At 45.0% G+C, this 19,940-nt stretch overlaps 1 protein-coding gene across 3 annotated transcripts in view; it reads left to right on the top strand.

Annotated features, from left to right (window-relative positions):
- The window catches only part of INPP4B (inositol polyphosphate-4-phosphatase type II B), a 428,879-nt gene that overhangs the window by 287,528 nt on the left and 121,411 nt on the right, over window positions 1-19,940 (top strand). For all 3 annotated transcript variants that reach the window (XM_054990215.1, XM_054990214.1, XM_054990216.1), the window contains 2 exons: window positions 6,640-6,817; window positions 12,460-12,672. In XM_054990215.1, the coding sequence (XP_054846190.1) occupies window positions 6,640-6,817; window positions 12,460-12,672 (391 nt within the window). The remainder of the gene's footprint in view (window positions 1-6,639; window positions 6,818-12,459; window positions 12,673-19,940) is intronic.

Raw genomic sequence — 19,940 nt, 5'->3', positions numbered from 1 at the left:
AATGACAGGTGGTCAAGCACTCTTATGATTTGTAAATTGACCACTTCTGACTAGACACTTCCTTAGAAACTTTTTGCTAAGGTACTTCGACTTTTATGTCCATTACTGAAAGTCCAGGGAGATTGGACATTCCATCAGTTTCTTCACCCATTTCTGACTGCTTTCTTTTTTAATGCCTGATTTTAATATCTTGTCTGTTTGTAATAACTCCTATCCCACCTTTCCCTTTGAAGATTTGTAGCTTTAGGTGCATATATCTTTGCCAACTGAATGTAACACTTCATGTGTTTTATGAAGTGTGCACTGGCTCATGAACATTTATGCCAAAATACATTTGTTGTCTTTAAGGTGCCATACGACTCTGTCACAATGTCTGATTGGTGTTCTTTTCTACTTTTGTTCAAATACAGTCCAATTTGGCCAGTGTAAATGATAGAGGGTATTTCTTGGCACGTGGTAGCGTATATCATGTTAGAAGCCATGTAGTTGAAAGAACCCTCAATGGTATAGCTAATGCTGTTTTGTCATTCATATATGATTGTGTAACTTGGTAGATGCAAGAGTTGGTACCAGGGTTTGTTACAGAGGTTAGTATCTGGGTATGTATCTCTGTTGTGTGATTTATTGTTGCTGGTGAGTAGTTGCTTCGGGGTCAGGGGTGGGGGAGATTGTTCATGACCATTGAATTTTCTTATTTTAAAAAGTGTAATATTCAAAGTATTTTATACCTTGTTCTGCTTTTTTTTAAAAAACTGCATAGAGTTCATAGAAAAACACTGTGGCATTTTTGGACACTAGCTGATTTATTATGGCATGAGGTTTTGTTGGCAACAGCCTTCAAAAATGTAGACCAGCAACACAAAGTAAATTGTCCTAGCTTCATCTTAATTTGTTCTGCAGTGATAACATATAGGCTGTTTCATCTTCTCGTAAATGGAAAGATTCGTCTTTTCACTGAAGTGGATGGCAGTCTAGATTATTATTTTTAAGGCCACTTTGTGCAGCAACATGTAGAGAGAAGAGCTATAAGTTAAATTGATGCGTGTTTCAGAGCTTAAAATGTTCATCAATCATTTTCAGAATACACCCAAGACCCTCTCATTCAAAAGCTAATCAGATGAGATGAGTTTCAGCCAAAACACACAAACTTGTCATTACGAGCTTTTAATGCCCCATTACAGCCTGTCATGGAAAGCCACAGTGTCCCTGAAGGCTTATTACAAACAGTGAGGATAGAGCCAGTGAGCAAGGTTTTCAGTGTGACTTGGTTCAGGTCCCACATCTGCTACGTATTTTTGTGACCTTAGACAAATTGATAGACGTTAATAATTTCCTCCTTTTGCTTTGAATGAGAATAAAAATGGCCTACCATGGAGGTGGGGGTTAAGGTAAAGGAGAAGTTTTGGTTATTACTGTAAGATTGAAGATTAATACGCAGTTATAGTTGGATCCTATGAATTGTGAGTGCAAAGCAGGTCTTCCTTATCTTCATCTTCTAACAAAAGCATAGGGCTGCCAAGTTTCATGCTCTGCCAGGAGATTTCTCTCCTGGTAGCCTCAGCTGCATTGATGTATTGATATAGTGCCCCCCACCCCGCATTTTTGTGTCTATTTACATGTCTCCACCCCCTAAAGCTCCTGCTGGGTTCCAGAATTGTACTGCCAATACTGCAACAGCTTTCTGTGATCCTTGAAAAGGCATGGGTGGGGGAGGGAGTCAGGGCCTCCTATACAAAAAAGTATCCCAGCACAGTGAAAGGCAATCAGGAATCTTAATCATCAAAATATTCTACTCCACTGATGGAAGAAGGAGTGGCAATTTCACGCTGTTCCTTCTGCTCGAAGCAGTTCTTCGTGCCAGGTTATTTTTTTGTTACCTGTCCCCCCTGCTATACCTTTTTAGGGGTCACAGAGGATTTCTGTGAGAAGGAGGGGAAATATGCTTTGCATTTTGTAGGACCAACTTATAGTTACTTATTTACATTTAATAATTTAACTGATTAAAACAAAGAAAATTTCAACCTATATAATTTTAATGCAATTTGCTTGTTAAAAATTCTTTATACATGAAAATTAAATAGACTATTTTGTTTTTCATTGCACAATTTTGAACAAAGAATTTGGAAAAGTTTCACAGGGTAAGTTAATCCAATCAAGCCAAAAATACACCTGATCTTCAGGCTACTTTCCGAATAATTTGCAAGCTGCGGGGGTGGGGGGGAGAGTTTTTGGACAGTTTTTAAGGCTCCACATATTTTACAATATAATAATCTACCCTGGATGTGAACAGAGCATCACTATGGCCAGGTCCTGCTTTTCAAGGAACAGACGTAGCTATTGTATCAGTCAAGGCTGATAAATGGTGCTACATACCACAGAGTAGACCTGAGCCTCCAACTAAACTGCTGCTTTAAGGGAAATAAAACTTCCTCCAGGACAGACTGACGCCTGAGTCCTGAAGCAGCTTTGTTATTGATCTCCATCTTGTCTGGAATGAGCTTCAGTTTATTTACCTTCATCCATCACATTACCTTTTTTAGGCACCATTCAGGATTTCCACAGACCGAACTCAGCTGTTAAGAGTCAACAGAGCTGGGTGTCATCTGCATATTGGTGGCACATCAACCCAAATTCCTGAACAATCTCCCCCAGTAGTTTCACATAGATATAAAGTATCATGAGGGACAAGATGGATCCCTGAGGGACTCTGTAGCATAAACAAGGCACAGCAGAAGTCTCTAAGCATCACCTTCTAGAATCAATCAAGGAATAGCTGAACCCTCAAACGATGGTGAACCAAGCCAACCCATCCCTTCAGAAGGATACCCCATATGTTCCCCGGAGGCCACTTCGATCAGCTAATAAGCAGTTGCTGATGGTCCCTGGCCCCAGGGAGGCCTGTCTGGCCTCTACCAGAGCCAGGGCCTTTTCAGTCCTGGCTCCGACCTGGTGGAACTCTCTGTCTGAGGAGACTAGGGCCCTGCGGGATTTGTTATCTTTCCACCGGGCCTGCAAGACGGAGATGTTCCACCAGGCATTTGGTGGGGGCTAGGCTGTCCTCTTGTCAGCCATACCACTGAAGACCGTCCACCACCCATGCAGGACCTCATAAAGTGTGATGCAGGTCATTATGTAAGAGCCAAGCCCTGTGCCTAAAATGCTGTTTTAAATGTTTTAAACTGTATGTTATTACACCGCCTTGAGCCCATCCAACGGGGAGGGCGGTCTAGAAATGTAATAAATAAATAAATACTCTGATCAAAACCTGCCAAGCTCTCCAGGAAAATCAGCAAAGATGCACGCCTCCTCACCTAGCAAAGATCTTCAGAGAGACCAGGGCTGTTGCCTTCCCAAACCCAGGTCTGCATCTAGATCTAGATCACTCTTCTTCTCCAAAACTACCTGAAGTTGCATAGCCTGTTGAGCTTCTTTCCCAGAAATTAAACGTTATCCACCACATGGTAGTTATTAAGATCATTGGAGTTCAGGGACACCTGCTTTGAGAGTATTCTCATGATGACTGTCTCTTTCAAAGTAGATGGAACTACTTTGAAACTACAGACACCTATTTATTACCTCCCAGACCCACTTGGCCAACCCAAGCTGTGCAGTGTGTGCCTTTGGGAGTTGGAAGACAAGGAGAGGGATATGCATAATGCACTATGTGTGGTTTGTATTCTGGAAATGATTATCCTTTTCTACATGAAGCTTATTTCATTCTCAAGTTGTATAACACCAATAATTATTGTAAGAAACATTATCCCAGTACCAGATGGTAACAATTTTAACACATTTACTAGAATTGCTCACTTAGCAGCAGGAATGAAATTATGTGTTATCATTAAAAAGCAGGCATTCAGTTCTTAATATTAGGGAAATTTGTGAGTGGAAAGTTACTCAGTAATACTGTAACAGTTACTCAAATTATGGTACAAGTTATATAGTCCTGTGTTTTATAATGTAACACTCAAATTTGAGGTTTCAATTGGAAAAATTTAAAGTAATCTAACAGGCAATATTGCTATTTTAAATCATATGGATACATCACATTAAAGATAAAGCCCCCCCACAAAAACCTACTTTTACCCGAAGACCTAACTGCATTTAGTGTTTCACTTTGTGAAATGTAATAACCAAATTTTTTATCAAAATGTGATAGTTCTGTTCACCTCTAAACAAGTCTTCCAACAGCCCTTGGTGTATTTTGTACATGTGTGTGTGTGAGCGTGTGCAACTTGTGCAGTTGTGCCTGTGTATACATGTAAAAACAGTTTTATGTGCTTTCATGATCAGATTTGGAGGAGTGGTCCCTTAATGTCTCTAAAAGTAAATCTTACAATTATGAATGCCATGTTTTATGGCTTGCTATGCTTGAAAAAGAGTCCCCAGGAATGGGTTGGAGTACTCCTCACCAGCCAGCCCAGCAACAAAAGTTGCGGCAGCATCAACTAATCCAAGACATTGTGCAAGAGTAGGTATATCAGTGCTCACTCCTATGGTGGTACATCTGTCACATGTGCCTTATAAAAGATATGAATTAACAAAAATGTTATCTGCAGAATCAGTTTTTCCAATATATCCATTGTTGGTGTATATTAATATGTTTTAGTATCTACTAGCAGTACTTACAACTTCAGTGGTATATGTGAGAAAGGTGGGAGGGGAATAATGAATACAACTGATGGGTACTACTTCTCATTATAAATCATCTTGCATTCAAACTTACCTAAAGAAAATATTGTAATGTAATATATATTAAATGAGTAAAATCTTATATAGACTGCCAGTATCTCTGGTAATCTTACTGATGGTGTGTCAGGAGTTATAACACCACGAAGTTAATAATCAGGAAAGACAGAGGTGATCAGCAAAGAAAACTTAGTACCAATTTTATGCCCATACTATTCTTAAGCAAGACTTAGACTTTCATGTTCTGCTTAGCTCCTTGACTTTTTGTTTCATTGCAGACAATCCAATCTCGCAAATTATTTTTTGTGCTTGGCCTGCCTCCCAGAATTGCCAGTGATATAACTATGGATCGAGCATAGTTTCCAATTCAAGTTGGGAGATGAAGCATGAGCCATAATTTGCTAAGCTTGATGCAAAAGCAAACTTTGTATTACATGTGAATTGATAGACAATCTCAGCGATTTCAAAGCATCTATGCCAGTCATAGTTGAGGTCAAGATTAGACATCTGTTAAATTAGAAAATGAGCTTCTTCATTTGTGCTTCTTTACAGTCTTTCTGCTTATCGCTTTTTCCATCACATCTCTGATATTTCTTCCTATAATGAATATCTTCCTTCCAGAGCTGTGTGATTTAGCCTAAACCTCCTAGATGAATGCTTTCATTCTAGATGCCTTGATTTAGAGTAACAAAATACTAAATATTTCTGATTCATCTTGGAGTTCCAGGCTCACAGTATACAGCAGTTGTAGTGTTATTTCTTTGGAATATCTATTAATGTATTTACACGAGTTTTTACTTTTGGTTGCTTCTGAAAATTAGCAATGCTGTCTTCTCAGTTGCTCTTGGATAAGCTCTCTCCTCTACTGAAACTAAGCCTCCATCCATGTAATTGAAATTCTTCCCTTCTCTTTCCTCTCCTCCTGCTAAAATCAGATTTTCAGTTGAAAACTCCTCAGGGCAAGGGCCTTCCTTTTTTACACTGTAAAGTACCACTGGGTAGTGACAGTGTTTAAATAACTAGGAAAAATACAACACACATCACAGGTGCTGATCAAAACATATAGTGAATGAATTATGAGAAACTATGCTGTAGCATAGATGCAGAGGAGTTAGCCGTGTTAGTCTGTAGTAGCAAAATCAAAAAGAGTCCAGTAGCACCTTTAAGACTAACCAACTTTATTGTAGCATAAGCTTTCGAGAATCACAGTTCTCTTCGTCACTATGCTGTAGCAAAGTGGTTAAGTGGTTGGGTTGCAAATCAGCACTCTGCTGGTTCAAATCCCACTACTACCATGAGCTCAGTAGGTGGCCGTGGGTTAGCCATTCCTCTCAGCCCCAGCTCACCAGCTATAATGTGGGGATAATAACACACTGACTTTGTTCTAAATGAGGCTCTAATCAGTCTAGAAGAACATTATATAAGTGTATTTGTTGTTCTCTTTAGGGGGCTTACCAGAGAGATGATGAACTAGATTAGTCAGATAGACAAATGTAACTTAATAATTGAGGGGGGGGCACAGAGTGGTGGGGAGAAGGAATATTAATCAAGCTTAATACAAATCACTGAATGTATCATCGGAAGCTATAGAAGCTTTTGTTTTAATTGCAAAGAATAGGAACATGTCTGCTGCTTGTTTTGCTTTTTTCATGGTACAACAGTTCATTCAAAGAGCTTCAGGGAGTAATTAGTTTCAGCAGTGCTGCCTGGAGTGTTCATCACAGAAAAGGTTACTGTCTGCTGGTGTTTCAGCAAGATCTGTTTTCTAGCCTTTAGCAAGTTGAGTTTTAAAATAATGCCCATAAAGGTGTTATAGGAAAGTTTAGAATGCTTTTCCATGTTAATTATAGAGCTGGTGAGAGCCTGAGCATACTGATGGCAATTAGCCATCTGGCCCTTGAGAGTTTTGACTTTATAAAAATTCTTTTGTTGCTCCATTTCTTGCTGCAGTACTGGGTACCAGTGTATTTACTATTCACCGGAAAACACAGCCAAGGCAAAAGAAGTTCTCAGTAACATCAATCATCTGCAGCCTCTCATATCAAGCCACACAGACCTGCTGCTTAATTCTGCCAGGCAGCATTTGCCAGACAGCTTGAAGAATTCCTTAAAGATGCTTTCTGAAACGGTAAGATTCAGCGAAACGGTCCCTGCAGTGGCAGCTAGAACTACCAAATCCCCAGCTGCTGCTGCTGTCTGTGTAAACTGACTTCTTTCACACAAGGAAATACTACATCATTTTGGTGGTTACAAGCTGCAGGATGTTGACATAGGAAAGGATACTTGTTTCCATTCTATATGACTTACCAAGCACTTCTGTGAAGTGTAAATGTATGGAATAAAACTAGGTTTCATTATTTTTCTAAGCATGAAAGTCTACATCTTCTTCCTTTTTACATGTTCCTGTGGCTGCAATACCAGCAGTTGACTAAAAATAAACTATCATTAGTTTTTCAGACATGATGCACTGCTTTTTGCTGTGCATGATGCACTGTGTACTCTGTGTGCCTCTTAAATGGTAGATAATTTATGTTGCTTTTCTGAATGATGTAGTGTGACCATAAAAATAGAAAGCAGTGTGGCCTAGAGGGATAAGCACAAGGAAAGACTCGGCTAGAGTCCCTTATTATGATGAACATTCCACATTTGTTTTCTCTTTTTTTCCCCAAAATGTAGCAAGATGGCTGGTTCACAGATTTTCGTAGCTTGTAACACTGAAAACCAGGATTTAATTTTTTAATTTAGTTTAAATTTGCTTTGGAGAGTAGGCAAGAAAGGGACAAATTGTATAAGCCTTTGATGTAGTGTTCAGGTCAGTTGCTCATTATAAAATGTATAATATTTTGAATGTCCTAGCTTTCAAATCTGAATATTGTTGCAAGGAGCAAAAAGTAGACAATGAAGATGTCGTAGTTACAACATTTTGGTGTGGCTCAGTTAGGATGAAAAAGAATTAATTGGGATAGATATGGGCAAATATTACATGATTTATGTGATAATTGTTTGCTAAACTGAACTGTAAACTTGCCACCAAAAAATTGTGGATCAATTGCTTCTTATCGTGTCTGGTAATCAGCAAATAATGGGATCACAGGTAGAAAGTAAGGCGGTTGCCAGCAATCACCTTTCATGTGCTGACTGTGAGCGGGACCACAAGTGACGTCTGACACAGGTTGGACACTTGCCAGCTTCCCTCAAGTTTTGATGGAAAATGTAGGCAGCTTGGCAGAATGTTGGACAAGTGACAGTTGAAAAGTCCATTGGACAGCAGTCAGAGAGCCAAGCTGCAAGACCAGGATGCCTACATTTCCCTTCAAAACTTGAGGGAAGTTGACTAGTGTCCAACCTGTGTCAGGCGTCACTTGTGGTCCCGCTCTGTCACTTAACCACCACTTTTCAAACATTCTGAATTCTACTTGACACACACTTTGCGCTGGAATAATTCTTGATATTACATGCTTCCATTCTGCTGCTACATGCAGCAATGTGTGGATAATATGAAGAGTTACCAAATGGTGCCCTCAGTCTCGAGGTTCTGGAAGATTCCTTTTTCTGCCCTTCCTCAATCCACTCTTAATCTGTCCTTTCTCCACCACCTCCCAAATGCAGTAGCCTTGATTTCCCAGGCAAAGCCATCTTCCTTGCCTATTAATTGCCTAAACGATTTAGCCTTGCATTGTGAGTTGAGTTGAAGAGGGAAACTTAGAGCAGAACCACAAGTGACAAAAGGCACAGATTGGACACTTGTCAGCTTCCCTCAAGTTTTGATGGGAAATGTAGGCATCCTAGTCTTGCAGCTTGGCTCTCTGACTGCTGTCCAATGGACTTTTCAGCTGTCATTTGTCCAACATTCCGCCAAGCTGCCTATATTTCCCATCAAAACTTGAGGGAAGCTGACAAGTGTCCAATCTGTGCCTTTTGTCACTTGTGGTTCTGCTCTGAGAGGCAGAGCCAATTTAAACAGTTTCCTTCTCTCCCTCATTCTTCTGCAGCCGCCTGAGCTGAAACAATGTTGTCATTTACCTAATGGTGGAGAAGGCAAATAACATTGAAGTCAATGGGTTTAGAAGGATGTAGATTACTTAGGATGGCGGTGTAAGAGGAAGAACTGTCAGCACGCAGCTCCTCATGAAAGACCCTTGCCTCCCTTAGCTCCAAACAAGAAACACCCAGATTGTTCATTTGTCTCCATCATGTCTCCCTTCTTAGCATCAGACAAACATTTATTCCTCCTACAGTTCTACCGAGTGGATGCGGGCCGTTGTTTGGGTCCTTCAGTAGTGCACAACAGAGGCCCCGATCCAGGCAGAAAATGGCCCAAATGGCCAAAAGTGGCCATTTTGGGCCTTTGGGGACAAGATCGGGGCCGAAAAGGACCGGATCTGGTCGGAGCCAAGCGGGGGAACCCTGCCCTGCCCAGGACTGACCCAGTACAGGCTGTTTTGGCCCAGATCTGGGCCCAAGAAGGCCCCAAAGTGCCAAAAATGGCCATTTTGGGCCTGGATCGGGGACTAAATGGCAGGGACCAGGATGGTGCTGGTCAGGGGGACCCGATCTGGGCCCCTTTGCCCCCAATCCAGGCTGAAATGGACCAAAAATGGCCATTTTCTGCCTGTTTCGGACAGGGTTGGGGCCGAAACGGCCTGGACCATGTCCGTGCCAGGCAGGGGAGGCTTCTGCCACCCAGCACCAATCCGATCCAGGCCCTTTCGGCCCCAATACGGGCCATTTCGACCCCAATCCAGGCCAAAGCGGCCCAAATGGCCGACAATGGCCATTTTGGGCCCATTTTGGCCCAGATTGGGGCTGAAATGGCCAGGACTGCATCAGTACGAGGAGGGGGAGGCTTCCCCCATCTAGCACCCACCCAATCCAGGCCGTTTTGGTCCCGATCTGGGCCAAAACCGGCCCAAAATTGCCAAAAATGGCCATTTTGGACCCGTTTCGGCCAGGATCAGGGCCAGAACGGTCGGGACCAGGTTGGTGCTTGGTGGGTACGCTTTCCCACCCAACACCAACCCAGTCCAGGCCGTTTCGGCCCCGATCCAGGCTGTTTAAGCCCCAATCCAGGTCAAAATGGCCCCAAATCACTGGCAATGGCCATTTTCGGCCCGGATTGGGGCCAAAATGGCTGGGACCACATTGGTTCTGGGCAGGGGAGGCTTCCCCACCCGGCACCAACCCTATCCGGGCTGTTTCGGCCCCGATCTGCCAAATTGCCAAAAAAACGGCCATTTTGAACCTGTTTTGGCCAGAATCGGGGTTGAAACAACCAGGACCAGGTTGGTGCCTGGTGGGGGAGGCTCCCCCCTCCTGGCACCGACCTGATCACAGCTGTTTTGGCCCTTATCCAGGCCAAAATGGGTCCAAAATGGCCAAAAATGGGCATTTTAGGCCCGTTGTAGCCCAGATTGGGGCTGAAACATCCGGGATCAGGTTGGTGCCGGGTGTGGCACACTTCCCCTACCCAGCACCAACCCGATCGGGGCCGTTTTGGCCCCAATCGTGGCCATTTTGGCCCCAATTGAGGCCTAAATGGCACAAAATGTTTTAAAGTCAGGTTGCAGGGCCACTTGACTTGGGGGAGCTACCGGAACAGCGTTCTGGTGTGCTCCCCCTTGAAATGAGCCCTGATAATAGATGGTTCCAGGTTCAATCCCCAGCATGTCCAGTTAAAAGGACTAGGTAGTAGGTGATGTGAAAGACCTGTACCTGAGACCCCGGATAGCTGCTGCAGGTCTGAGTACACAATACTGATCTTGGTGGACCAATGGTTTGATTCAGTATAAGGCAGCATCATGGATCTTAGAGAATTAACAAACGAAGTAAGTAAAGTATGCCACTGAGTTGCAACCAACTCATGGCAACCCCATGAAGTTCCACCTCATAGGGGTTTTATCATAGCCTCATCATAGTCAATGGCAGCCCCTTCCCCCATGAGGGCCCACGCCCACAGAATATTTGTTCACCATATGGTTGGATAGTGCCAGCCCCTCTCTTGGTAGGCAGCCTGGACCACTCCCATGAAGTTGGCATAGCCTCCCAACCAATTGGCGAACATCTAGATGGGATTTCTCAAAACTTATTTGATTGTGAAAATCCTTCTGTTCAGTCTATCTCAATATGGAATTAGCCACATGAACAAAGAGACCAGCATGAAACAGGAACTGGATTCCATTCCTGGCTAAGAATCAGCTCAAGCACAAGAATTCCCTTCTCATTTTGTTTGAATCCAGAAAAGGTAGAAGGGACCAACTAGCTAGTCTCAGAGAACTTCTGAATCAAGCACCTGTGGAATATTGAGCCATTGTTTTTCCTAAAAAAATGAGATAGGTTACTTCACACTTTAGTGTTCTTAACTCTCTCACATGAAGTAGGAACATGAAGTAGGAAGCTTGTGGTGCATGTGACAAGTATAAAGTTTGTGTGCTCATTAATTCACAAACCGTTTGAGACTAGAAGGGATTATAAATGGAAAGTGGTAAAATAAACTGACCAAACTTTAAAACCCATCCAGTATAGAACTGTTCCAGCTGAGTCACATAGTGAGCACTGTAGTGTTTTAGGTCGGGGTATGCATATGTAAGCTCTGGGTTGTGAATGGCAATACCCTGTGAGATGTTTCCTTTTCCTTGCAAGTCAGGAATATTTATTTATTTTTATTTATATTTGATTTATATTCCACCCTCCCCACACCTGCAGTCTCAGGGCAGATTACAACCACGTACAGTATAAAATACATTAAACAGTTAAATACCAATTAAAATCATAAAACATCCAACATTACACAATTACAATACATACATATACATAGCAGCACAAAATCCAACTGACCAACCTTTGCCCTTCTCCAGAGCATCGCAGGAGGGACTGCTTACTAGATGGGGGTGTTGCTAGTAGGGAGGGCTTGTTCTGTAATCAACCGGCCAGGGGGCTCCACCTAGCACCGTCCATACGCCTGGCGGAACAGCTCCGTCTTACAGACCTGGTGGAAAGATAAATCCTGCTGGGCCCTGGTCTCATTAGACAGAGCATTCCACTGGGCTGGGGCCAGGACCGAGAAGACCCTGGCCCTGGTCAATGCCAGGCGGGCCTCCCTGGGGCCAGGGACCTTTAGCAGATGTTTATCACTAGAATGGAGAGTCCTCTGGGAGTGAATATGGTATTTACTCACGTTCCTGCTTTTAGGTTCATGCAACAGAGACAGGTGTGTTTTTAAAAAATCCATTTATTAGCAAGAAAATACAAGAATAGGAACAACTGGTCTCAGGACAAGGGAGCTCACGTAGTCTACAATTTTAATTAACAAACAAAACTAAGGAGCAGGGACTCCACCCCATGAAACTAAAGCAACACAAATATCAGAAAGGGGGCAGACTGTTCTATTGTAATACATACCATAAATGTGTTAAAGAAAAATGTTTTTAGTCATGTACTTATTTTAAAATGTTATAATCTGACCTTTTTATGAACATACTACTAATTTATACTCTGATCTTCCTGTTGTTGAAAGGTCTTACAAAAACAAGTAATATATATATTTTAATGTAATATGGTTCTTTATATACCAGAGATTCAGCTACATTCCCTTTCTGTGTGATTCACAGTTTGCAAAACTTGGGCTCCTTTTGTATTACTCTTAAACCAACAGAAATTCAGATAAATTAAAATCTTATAATTCTTAACTGAGAATAGATGGAGTTTATAGATGGAGTTGAAACTTATGTATATATTTCCATATTATTCATTTCATGTTTTCTTTAATTCTAGACAGAGTTATTTGTGCATGCGTTTAAGGATCAGCTGATCAGAAGTGCCCTTTTAGCCCTATACACAGCCCGTCCAGGTTGTGTCCTAAAAAAGCCAACTGTGCCAAGGATCAGTGTTGACGATAATGACGATCAGCCCAAACAGGAACGTCCGCATGAGATTCAAAGACAGGATTCTATCCCTCATCATTCAGAATATGATGAGGAAGAGTGGGTAAGTAAAGTAGCTTCTAAATATTATTTGTATGCTTTCAAAGACTCTAACAATGCAATCCTAAAATGAGTTACTCCAGTCTAAGTCCATTGAAATCATTGGCCTTAGACTGAAGTAACTCTTCTTAGGATTGCACTATAAGTACCTGAACAGTAACTACATCTCTTTTTTAGGATTCTAAAGAGGAGCCTATTAGTTACAGCAAAACATAATATCTTTGCCCTCTATACACATGAGCAGTAATGCAGGGCAGTAATGTGCTTGTTTGACACGTGTCCTCTTTGTGCTTAGTAACTTCTGAATGCCCAGAGCGTAGTTGGGGGGGGGGGGGATGAAATGGTTTGCATTTTCCCCATTTCTGTATCAACACTAGAGAATAAAAAGGAGTGATGCACATAAAGTTTAAATGGAAATAATTCAAAAGTGTAGAAACACACAACCATAATTAGTTGTCAGAACGTTTAACCTTCTGTAATTTTAAAATACCCTGTTTCAAAGGCTAAGAGAGAAATCCTAAGTAGGTCTACTCAGAATTCTACTGAGGTCTATTCAAAGGGACTTATTCCCAGAAAAGTGTTCTTAGGATTGTTGTACTACAAAACTGTTTATGTTACTTAGATATATTGAATTCATTTATTTTAATGAAAAAGTTGATATGTTGCCTCTCTTTGGGTCCCAAGAATGCACTTAAATGCATTTTTACTTATAGAGAACGTTAGTCATTGAATACTTGGAATGCTTTTTGTTGAAAAATGATTAAATATTTTACTGGATTATCTGATTTCATTATGGGCCTCTAAGGCATTTAAAATTTCTGTGCATGTTTTCCTGCATGTCAAAAGATAATCCATTTTGCCATGAAAATTAAATAGTACATCAGTTTTTAGAAGACTTGAACAATACTGTTCATGAATGCGGTAGAGGAGATCTCCTAACCCATCCACAAGTCTTGCAAAGCTTTAGAAAATGCCTGTTCGGTTTAATCTGAAATGTATTTTTATAGATATTTTTTAAAAGTTAAAAATACTATTGTGCTTCCTCTTATATAAGCATTCTTTAACTCCTGTTTTGTTGAAATTGCCAAATTGTTCTGATTTGCTTTTCCTTCTCACTGTGCCAAGCATGTTCCTTTTAACTGGACTCTAGGATTAGCATGTCAGAAACTTTAAAGCAGGGGTGTCTAAACTAGGTTGCATGGGGAATCACCAGCCCATAGCCTGCCCTGAAGAAGTGAGGCTGAAGCAGCTGAAGAGATGAGCTTGGAGCAGTCAACCAAGAACCTTTTAAGTAGCGTTCCAGACCCACCTCTTTGGCTGGTTTTTGGCACATATCAAAAGCCTTGTCTAGGAATTGGGCTGGAGCACTGCACAAAGGACTGGGCTGGCAGCTCCAAACTCAGCTCTTTATTTATTTATTTATTTATTTATTTTATTTAATTCAATTTATATTCCGCCCTCCCCACATCAGCAAGCTCAGGGCAGATTACAACCGATATAATAATTTTAAGTACAAATAGCTTTAAAACCAATACAACCATATAAATATTTAAAAAACATACAGCAGCAGACTTCTCCAAAAACCACCACCCAACCATCTCCAAAAGTATTTAACAAGGCTTGGCGGTAAATGCTTCCAGTAGGGGGGCACGTTCTCCTCTAATCGGCCAGTGGGGAGGCCTAGCCAGCATCAACCGTATGCCTGGTGGAACAACTCCATCTTGCAGGCCCAGCAGAAGGATAACAAGTCCAGCTGGGCCCTGGTCTCTTTAGACAGAGCGTTCCACCAGGTTGGAGCCAGGACCAAAAAGGCCCTGGCTCTGGTCGATGCTAGGTGGGCCTCCCTGGGGCCAGGGACCATTAACAGCTGTTTGTTGCTGCATCAACGCATCCTCCGGGGCTCATATAGGGAGAGGCGCTCCTGCAGATACGCCGGTCCCAGTCCGCATAGGGCTTTGTAGGTTAATACCAAGACCTTGAAACTGTTCCGGTATTCCACCAGTAACCAGTGCAGCTGGCGCGGTACCGGTGTTATGTGTGCATTAGAAGGCACTCCAGTGATGATAAGCGCCGCCGCATTTGGGACCAGTTTTAACTGCCGGATCAATTTAAAGGGGAGCCCTGTGTAGAGCACATTACAGTAGTCTAGCCTAGAGGTGACCATTGCCTGGACCACTGTAATTAAGTTGTGGGTCGAAAGGTAGGGGGAGAACTGTCTGGTCTGTCAGAGATTGAAGAACAATGACCTGGCAACCACCGTGACCTGGGCCTTCATTTTCAAGGAGGCACCCACAGGGCCAGATCTATGGTTGCCGGCACCCAGGGCAACTGAAGTCCGGCCACATGCACACACTCCTGGTGCTGTGTGATGACATTGCTCCATGATGTCATCACGCAGGCGGTATGTGCCACCCCGTGGCAAGCCAGCTGTCCCGGCGCACCACAGAGCTGGCACGATATCGCGAGTGGTTGGGAGGCTGCCCACACCATTCGCCTGCCCTGCAGGACAAGGGGCGGCCAGCTTGCTGTGCGCCCCTTGTCCTGCGAGGCAGGCGAATGGCTCGGGCAGCCTCCCAGCCACCTGTGCTGCCTTTTGCCTGCCCCGTAGGACAAGGGGCGCACGGCAAGCCAGCCGCCGCTTGTCCTGCGGGGCAGCCGAATGGCGTGGGCGGCCTCCCAGCCACTCGTGCTGCCACCACCAGCTCCACAGGACTGTGTGCTGCCGCCGCACAGCTCCACTTGCCGTGTGCCCCCTGTCTTGCCACCCGTGTGCTCCTGGGGGGCAGCTGTGCCCAGCGTCCCCTCTTTTGCGGTGCCGGGGGCAGACTACCCCCTGCCCCCCCCCGTCGATTCGGCCCTGGGCATCCAGGATCACTCCCAGGCTCCTAACCCTCAGAGTCAGTGTAAGCAGTGTAAACACTGCCCCATCGAGTGTCGGAAGCTGGAGCCCAGAATCCACGCTCCAAGTGCAGGATCTCCAAGGGATCCAAGTGCAGTATCCAAGTGCAGGATCTCCATCTTTGAGGGGTTTAACTTCAGCCAACTCTGCCTCAACCATCCAGCCACGGCTTCAAAAGCATGTTCCAGGACATCTGGGGCTGATCCAGGCCAGCCATCAACAGATATAGCTGGGTGTCATCAGCGTACTGATGACATCCAAGCCTGAAACTTAGCACCAGCTGGGTGAAGGGGCGCATGTAGATGTTAAACAGTAATGGGGAGAGTATTGCCCCCTGTGGCATGCCACATACAAGTGGATGGCCGGATGAGAACTTCTCCCCTAGCACCACCCTCTGTCCCCGACCGTGGAGAAAGGAGACAAGCCAATGTAGTGCCATCCCTTGTATCCCCACGTCTGCGAGGCAGTGGGTCAGAAGTTCATAACTGACCGTATTGAATGCTGTCGAAAGATCTAGTAAAATCAGCAGCACTGTTCCACCTCGATCCAGATGTCTGCAAAGATCATCCATGAGGGCGACCAACAATGTCTTGGCCCCATGGCCCAGGCGGAAGTCAGAGTGGAAGGGATCCAGGGCCAAGGTCTCCTTCAGGAAACTCTGCAGCTGTTTCTCCACCGCCCGCTTAATCACCTTACCCAGAAACAGAAGGTTTGAGACTAGGCGGTAACTGAGTGGGTTAGTTTAGGATTTAACCCAGCAAGAACATTGGCTCTTTCCTACATTCCCTTTCCGTTAGGACTTTCTTCTGCCTATGAGAAAGTTGATTCTCTCATTGGTCCAGGAGTGGGTCAGTCAGACTCGTGGGAAGTAGCTCCTCCTCTGGTGCAGGGTCGGATTGGCTTTGCAATTCCAGGTAGGAGGGGCTCTTCCCTGGACCTCCAGTTTTTTCCGGCCCTGCTCTCGCAGGGTTGTGTTTTTGGCTTGCTCGTATAGAGCACAGCAATTTCAAAAAAAAAAAAGAAAGAAAGAAAGAAAGAAAAGGAAGAAGAAGAAGACAACGACAGAGGGGACGGAGGGGCAAGGGACAAGGGAAGGGAATCTCCCTCCTAACTTGCGCTCCCCCCCCTCCTCCGGATTGAGCCGCAGGGAGCGGCTAGAAAACGGCGCCAAAAGCGGCGCGCGAAAAAAAGCCGCGGGCGCACGGACGCTGCAGAAGGCCTGGGAAACTGCAAACGGCCGCGGCGACGGTGTTGACCAGCGTGTCCAGCAGCGTTTTTTGCTGGCTCGGCCCGGAAAGCAACCTTGGGTCTCCAGGTGCACGGGCGGCAGCGCTGACAGAGGCACTCCCAGGACTTCGGCAAAGGTAGGGAGCTACGTGCCTGGCGGGGGCCGGAGCGGAATAAGGCGAAACCAGCGTGGCTTTAGCCCCTGGAGCCTGACTAGAGAAGGTGAAACGGGGGTGCTAGGTGGTCCCCCCCTGTTTTTTTTTTCCTTTTTGGGGTTTTTTGCTCTTCTCTAATGGCTAGCCCCCCCTCCTTCCCCCGTGACCTTGATTGCTCTCCCTCTCACCAGCCGCCATTTTGTGTTCTCCCCTAGGCGGGAAGTTTTTGGCGGGAATGGCCACCAAGACAGGGCAGAGCGAAGAGGGGACAGCAGAGGGACCCTTAAGCAGCTTGGAGTCTCCTAGCTCACCTTTTTCCCCTCAATCAGAACAAGGTCCCAGTGGAATGAACCAGGAGAGCACTATGGATCTGAAAGACCAGGAGACGAAAGCAAGTATGCTAACCTGGATGAGGGGTGAAATGAGAAAGGAACTCAGAGCAGTAGTGCAGGAGTTCAGGGCTCAGCATGTCTCAGAGTCATCAAAAGGGAGCCAGAGGCGCTCTTCCCACAAGGGCAAGAGACATGCGAAGCCCACTTCCCTTCACAGGTCCAAGAGGAGGAGGAAGGAGAAGGAATGGACAGAGGAATCATCCAGCCAGTCTGGAGACATTGATTCAGACTCTGAAGCATCGGGTCTAGAAACAAACTCCGATGAAGAACTATCAGAGGAAGAGGAAGACCCTATGACCTCGACACAGCTCAGGCTGTTTCCACAGGATCTGTACTCTAGATTATTGCCAAAGGTCCTGAGGACGCTGGAAATCACCCAGAAGGAAGTGGGGAAAGAGGATGCAGACCAATCCTACCCACAGGGCAGTGAAAAGGTTCTCCCCAAAGTAGGACAGCCGCAGATGGGGGTGCCATTGCCAGCTATGTTTCACAGCATCCTTAAGGCAGAATGGGCTAACCCAGCTAAACCAAAGGCCTTACAGTCAGTGTTCAATAAATTCTATAGACTGGGACCGGATGCAACAAGAAAGATCAAGTTACCTGCAGTGGACGACCCGATTTCCAGCCTGGCCACCACATCAGTACTACCTATGGATGCAGAGGGCATGCCTAAAGATCATCCGACAAGAAGATTGAGCAGGCACTGCGCAGGAACTTCGAGGCGTCTGCAGCATCATTGAGAGCCTCCGCCATGGGTTCACTGTTTGCCAGAACAACGTTCACTTGGGCGTCAGAACTAGCGGATGCAGGCAAGGAGATACCACGGAAATTCAGGAATGTGGTCAAGAAATTAGCCCTGTCCACGGCCTTTATGGCAGATTCCTCAATGGACTCTTTCCAGATGACCTTGAGGGCCATGGGCTTCAACGTGACAGCAAGACGCAACACGTGGCTCAGGAACTGGGACGTGGACCCACCGGCACGCAACAAAGTGGCGGCGATACCTTTCTCAGGGACAAAGTTGTTTGGAGAGGCACTGGATAAATTTCTAGTGGAAGACACTGAGAAGAAGAAGGTCCTGCCCTCCAAGAAACGCGACTTCAAGGGCAAGAGCAAGCAGGCTTTTCGAGACCCCAAGCGTTCCTTTCGATCCGGTGGTGACAGAACGTTCAAAAGCCGGTGGCAAACAAAACCAAGGAGTGACAACAAGCACTTCGGTTTCAGAAGACAGAGCCAACAGTCAAAGGGCCAGAAGAAAGGAAATCAGGCATGACTATCTGGAGGGGAAAGAGTCCATCCCAATTGGGGGAAGATTGCAACACTTTGCAGTTCAATGGACAAGATCAATATCAGACAAGTGGGTACTGGAAACAGTATCCAAGGGATACACTTTGGAGTTCGAGAGACAACCGCCCTCGAGACTACTTACGCTGCCGAGACATCGAATGGAATCGAAACATCTCAAGATTCTCGGAGCCATTCGACATCTAGTAGAGATAAGAGCAATAGAGCCAGTCCCAAAACACCTACGGAATCGGGGTGTCTATTCGGTGTTCTTTATCGTACCAAAGAAAAACGGAGAGGTAAGAGCTATACTGGACTTACGATGGCTCAACCGGTACATAAAGTGCCGCAAGTTCAAAATGGAAACCCTGAAGACAACAGTAGGAGCGATCCGGAAGGAGGACTTCCTGACCTCGATCGATCTTTCAGAGGCATACCTTCACATACCGATACGACAGTCTCACCTCAAATACCTCAGATTCGCATACAATGGAAACCATTACCAATACAGGGCGCTACCGTTCGGGTTGAAGTCTTCACCGAGGGTGTTCACCAAGGTATTGGTGACATTGGTAGCAGTGCTCCAGGTCCAAGGGATTGCCCTGTCTCCATACCTGGACGACCTGCTGATAAAGGCTCCCTCATTGCCTGCGGGAAGGACAGCAACACAGGAAACGACCCGGTGCCTTCAGGAGCATGGGTTTGTGATCAACTGGAAGAAAAGTTGCATCGTCCCTACACAAAAAATAAATCACCTGGGAGTGTTCATAGATACAACAAGGGACAGAGCCTTCTTGTCCGAAGAGAGACAACAAAAGATTTCCACGATGATAAAGGCGATACAAAGCAGGAAGAAAGTGGAGGTTATGTTTCTAGCGAAACTGCTCGGCATGATGGTGTCATGCCAGGACATTGTGAGCTGGTCTCGCTTCCACACTCGCCCACTCCAAACCTTTCTACGTCCTTTCCAGAAAGTCATAACTCACAAACAAAGGAAGTGGGTGACGATAACAGAGTCTCTCAGGGTGGAGCTGAATTGGTGGACGGAGCCTGCCAGGTTCAGCGACGGCGTGCCGCTCAGAGAACCAAAGAGATCCATCGTGACTACGGATGCGAGTCTGTCGGGATGGGGCGCTCATATGACAGGCAGGATGTGCCAGGGTACCTGGACAAAGGAAGAAAGGGACCAAAGCATAAACTTGTTAGAGCTGAGAGCCATCAAGTACGGACTTTGGGAGTTGCAGGAGGATCTGCTACATCAACATGTGCTGATAAGAACGGACAACATGACGGCGAAGGCCTACATAAACAGGCA

The sequence above is a fragment of the Eublepharis macularius genome, chromosome 10 (genome assembly GCF_028583425.1).
Source record: "Eublepharis macularius isolate TG4126 chromosome 10, MPM_Emac_v1.0, whole genome shotgun sequence".
NCBI lineage: Eukaryota > Metazoa > Chordata > Lepidosauria > Squamata > Eublepharidae > Eublepharis > Eublepharis macularius.
The sequence above is the reverse complement of the archived record's forward strand: the minus strand, read 5'-3'. Positions and strand labels throughout refer to the sequence as shown.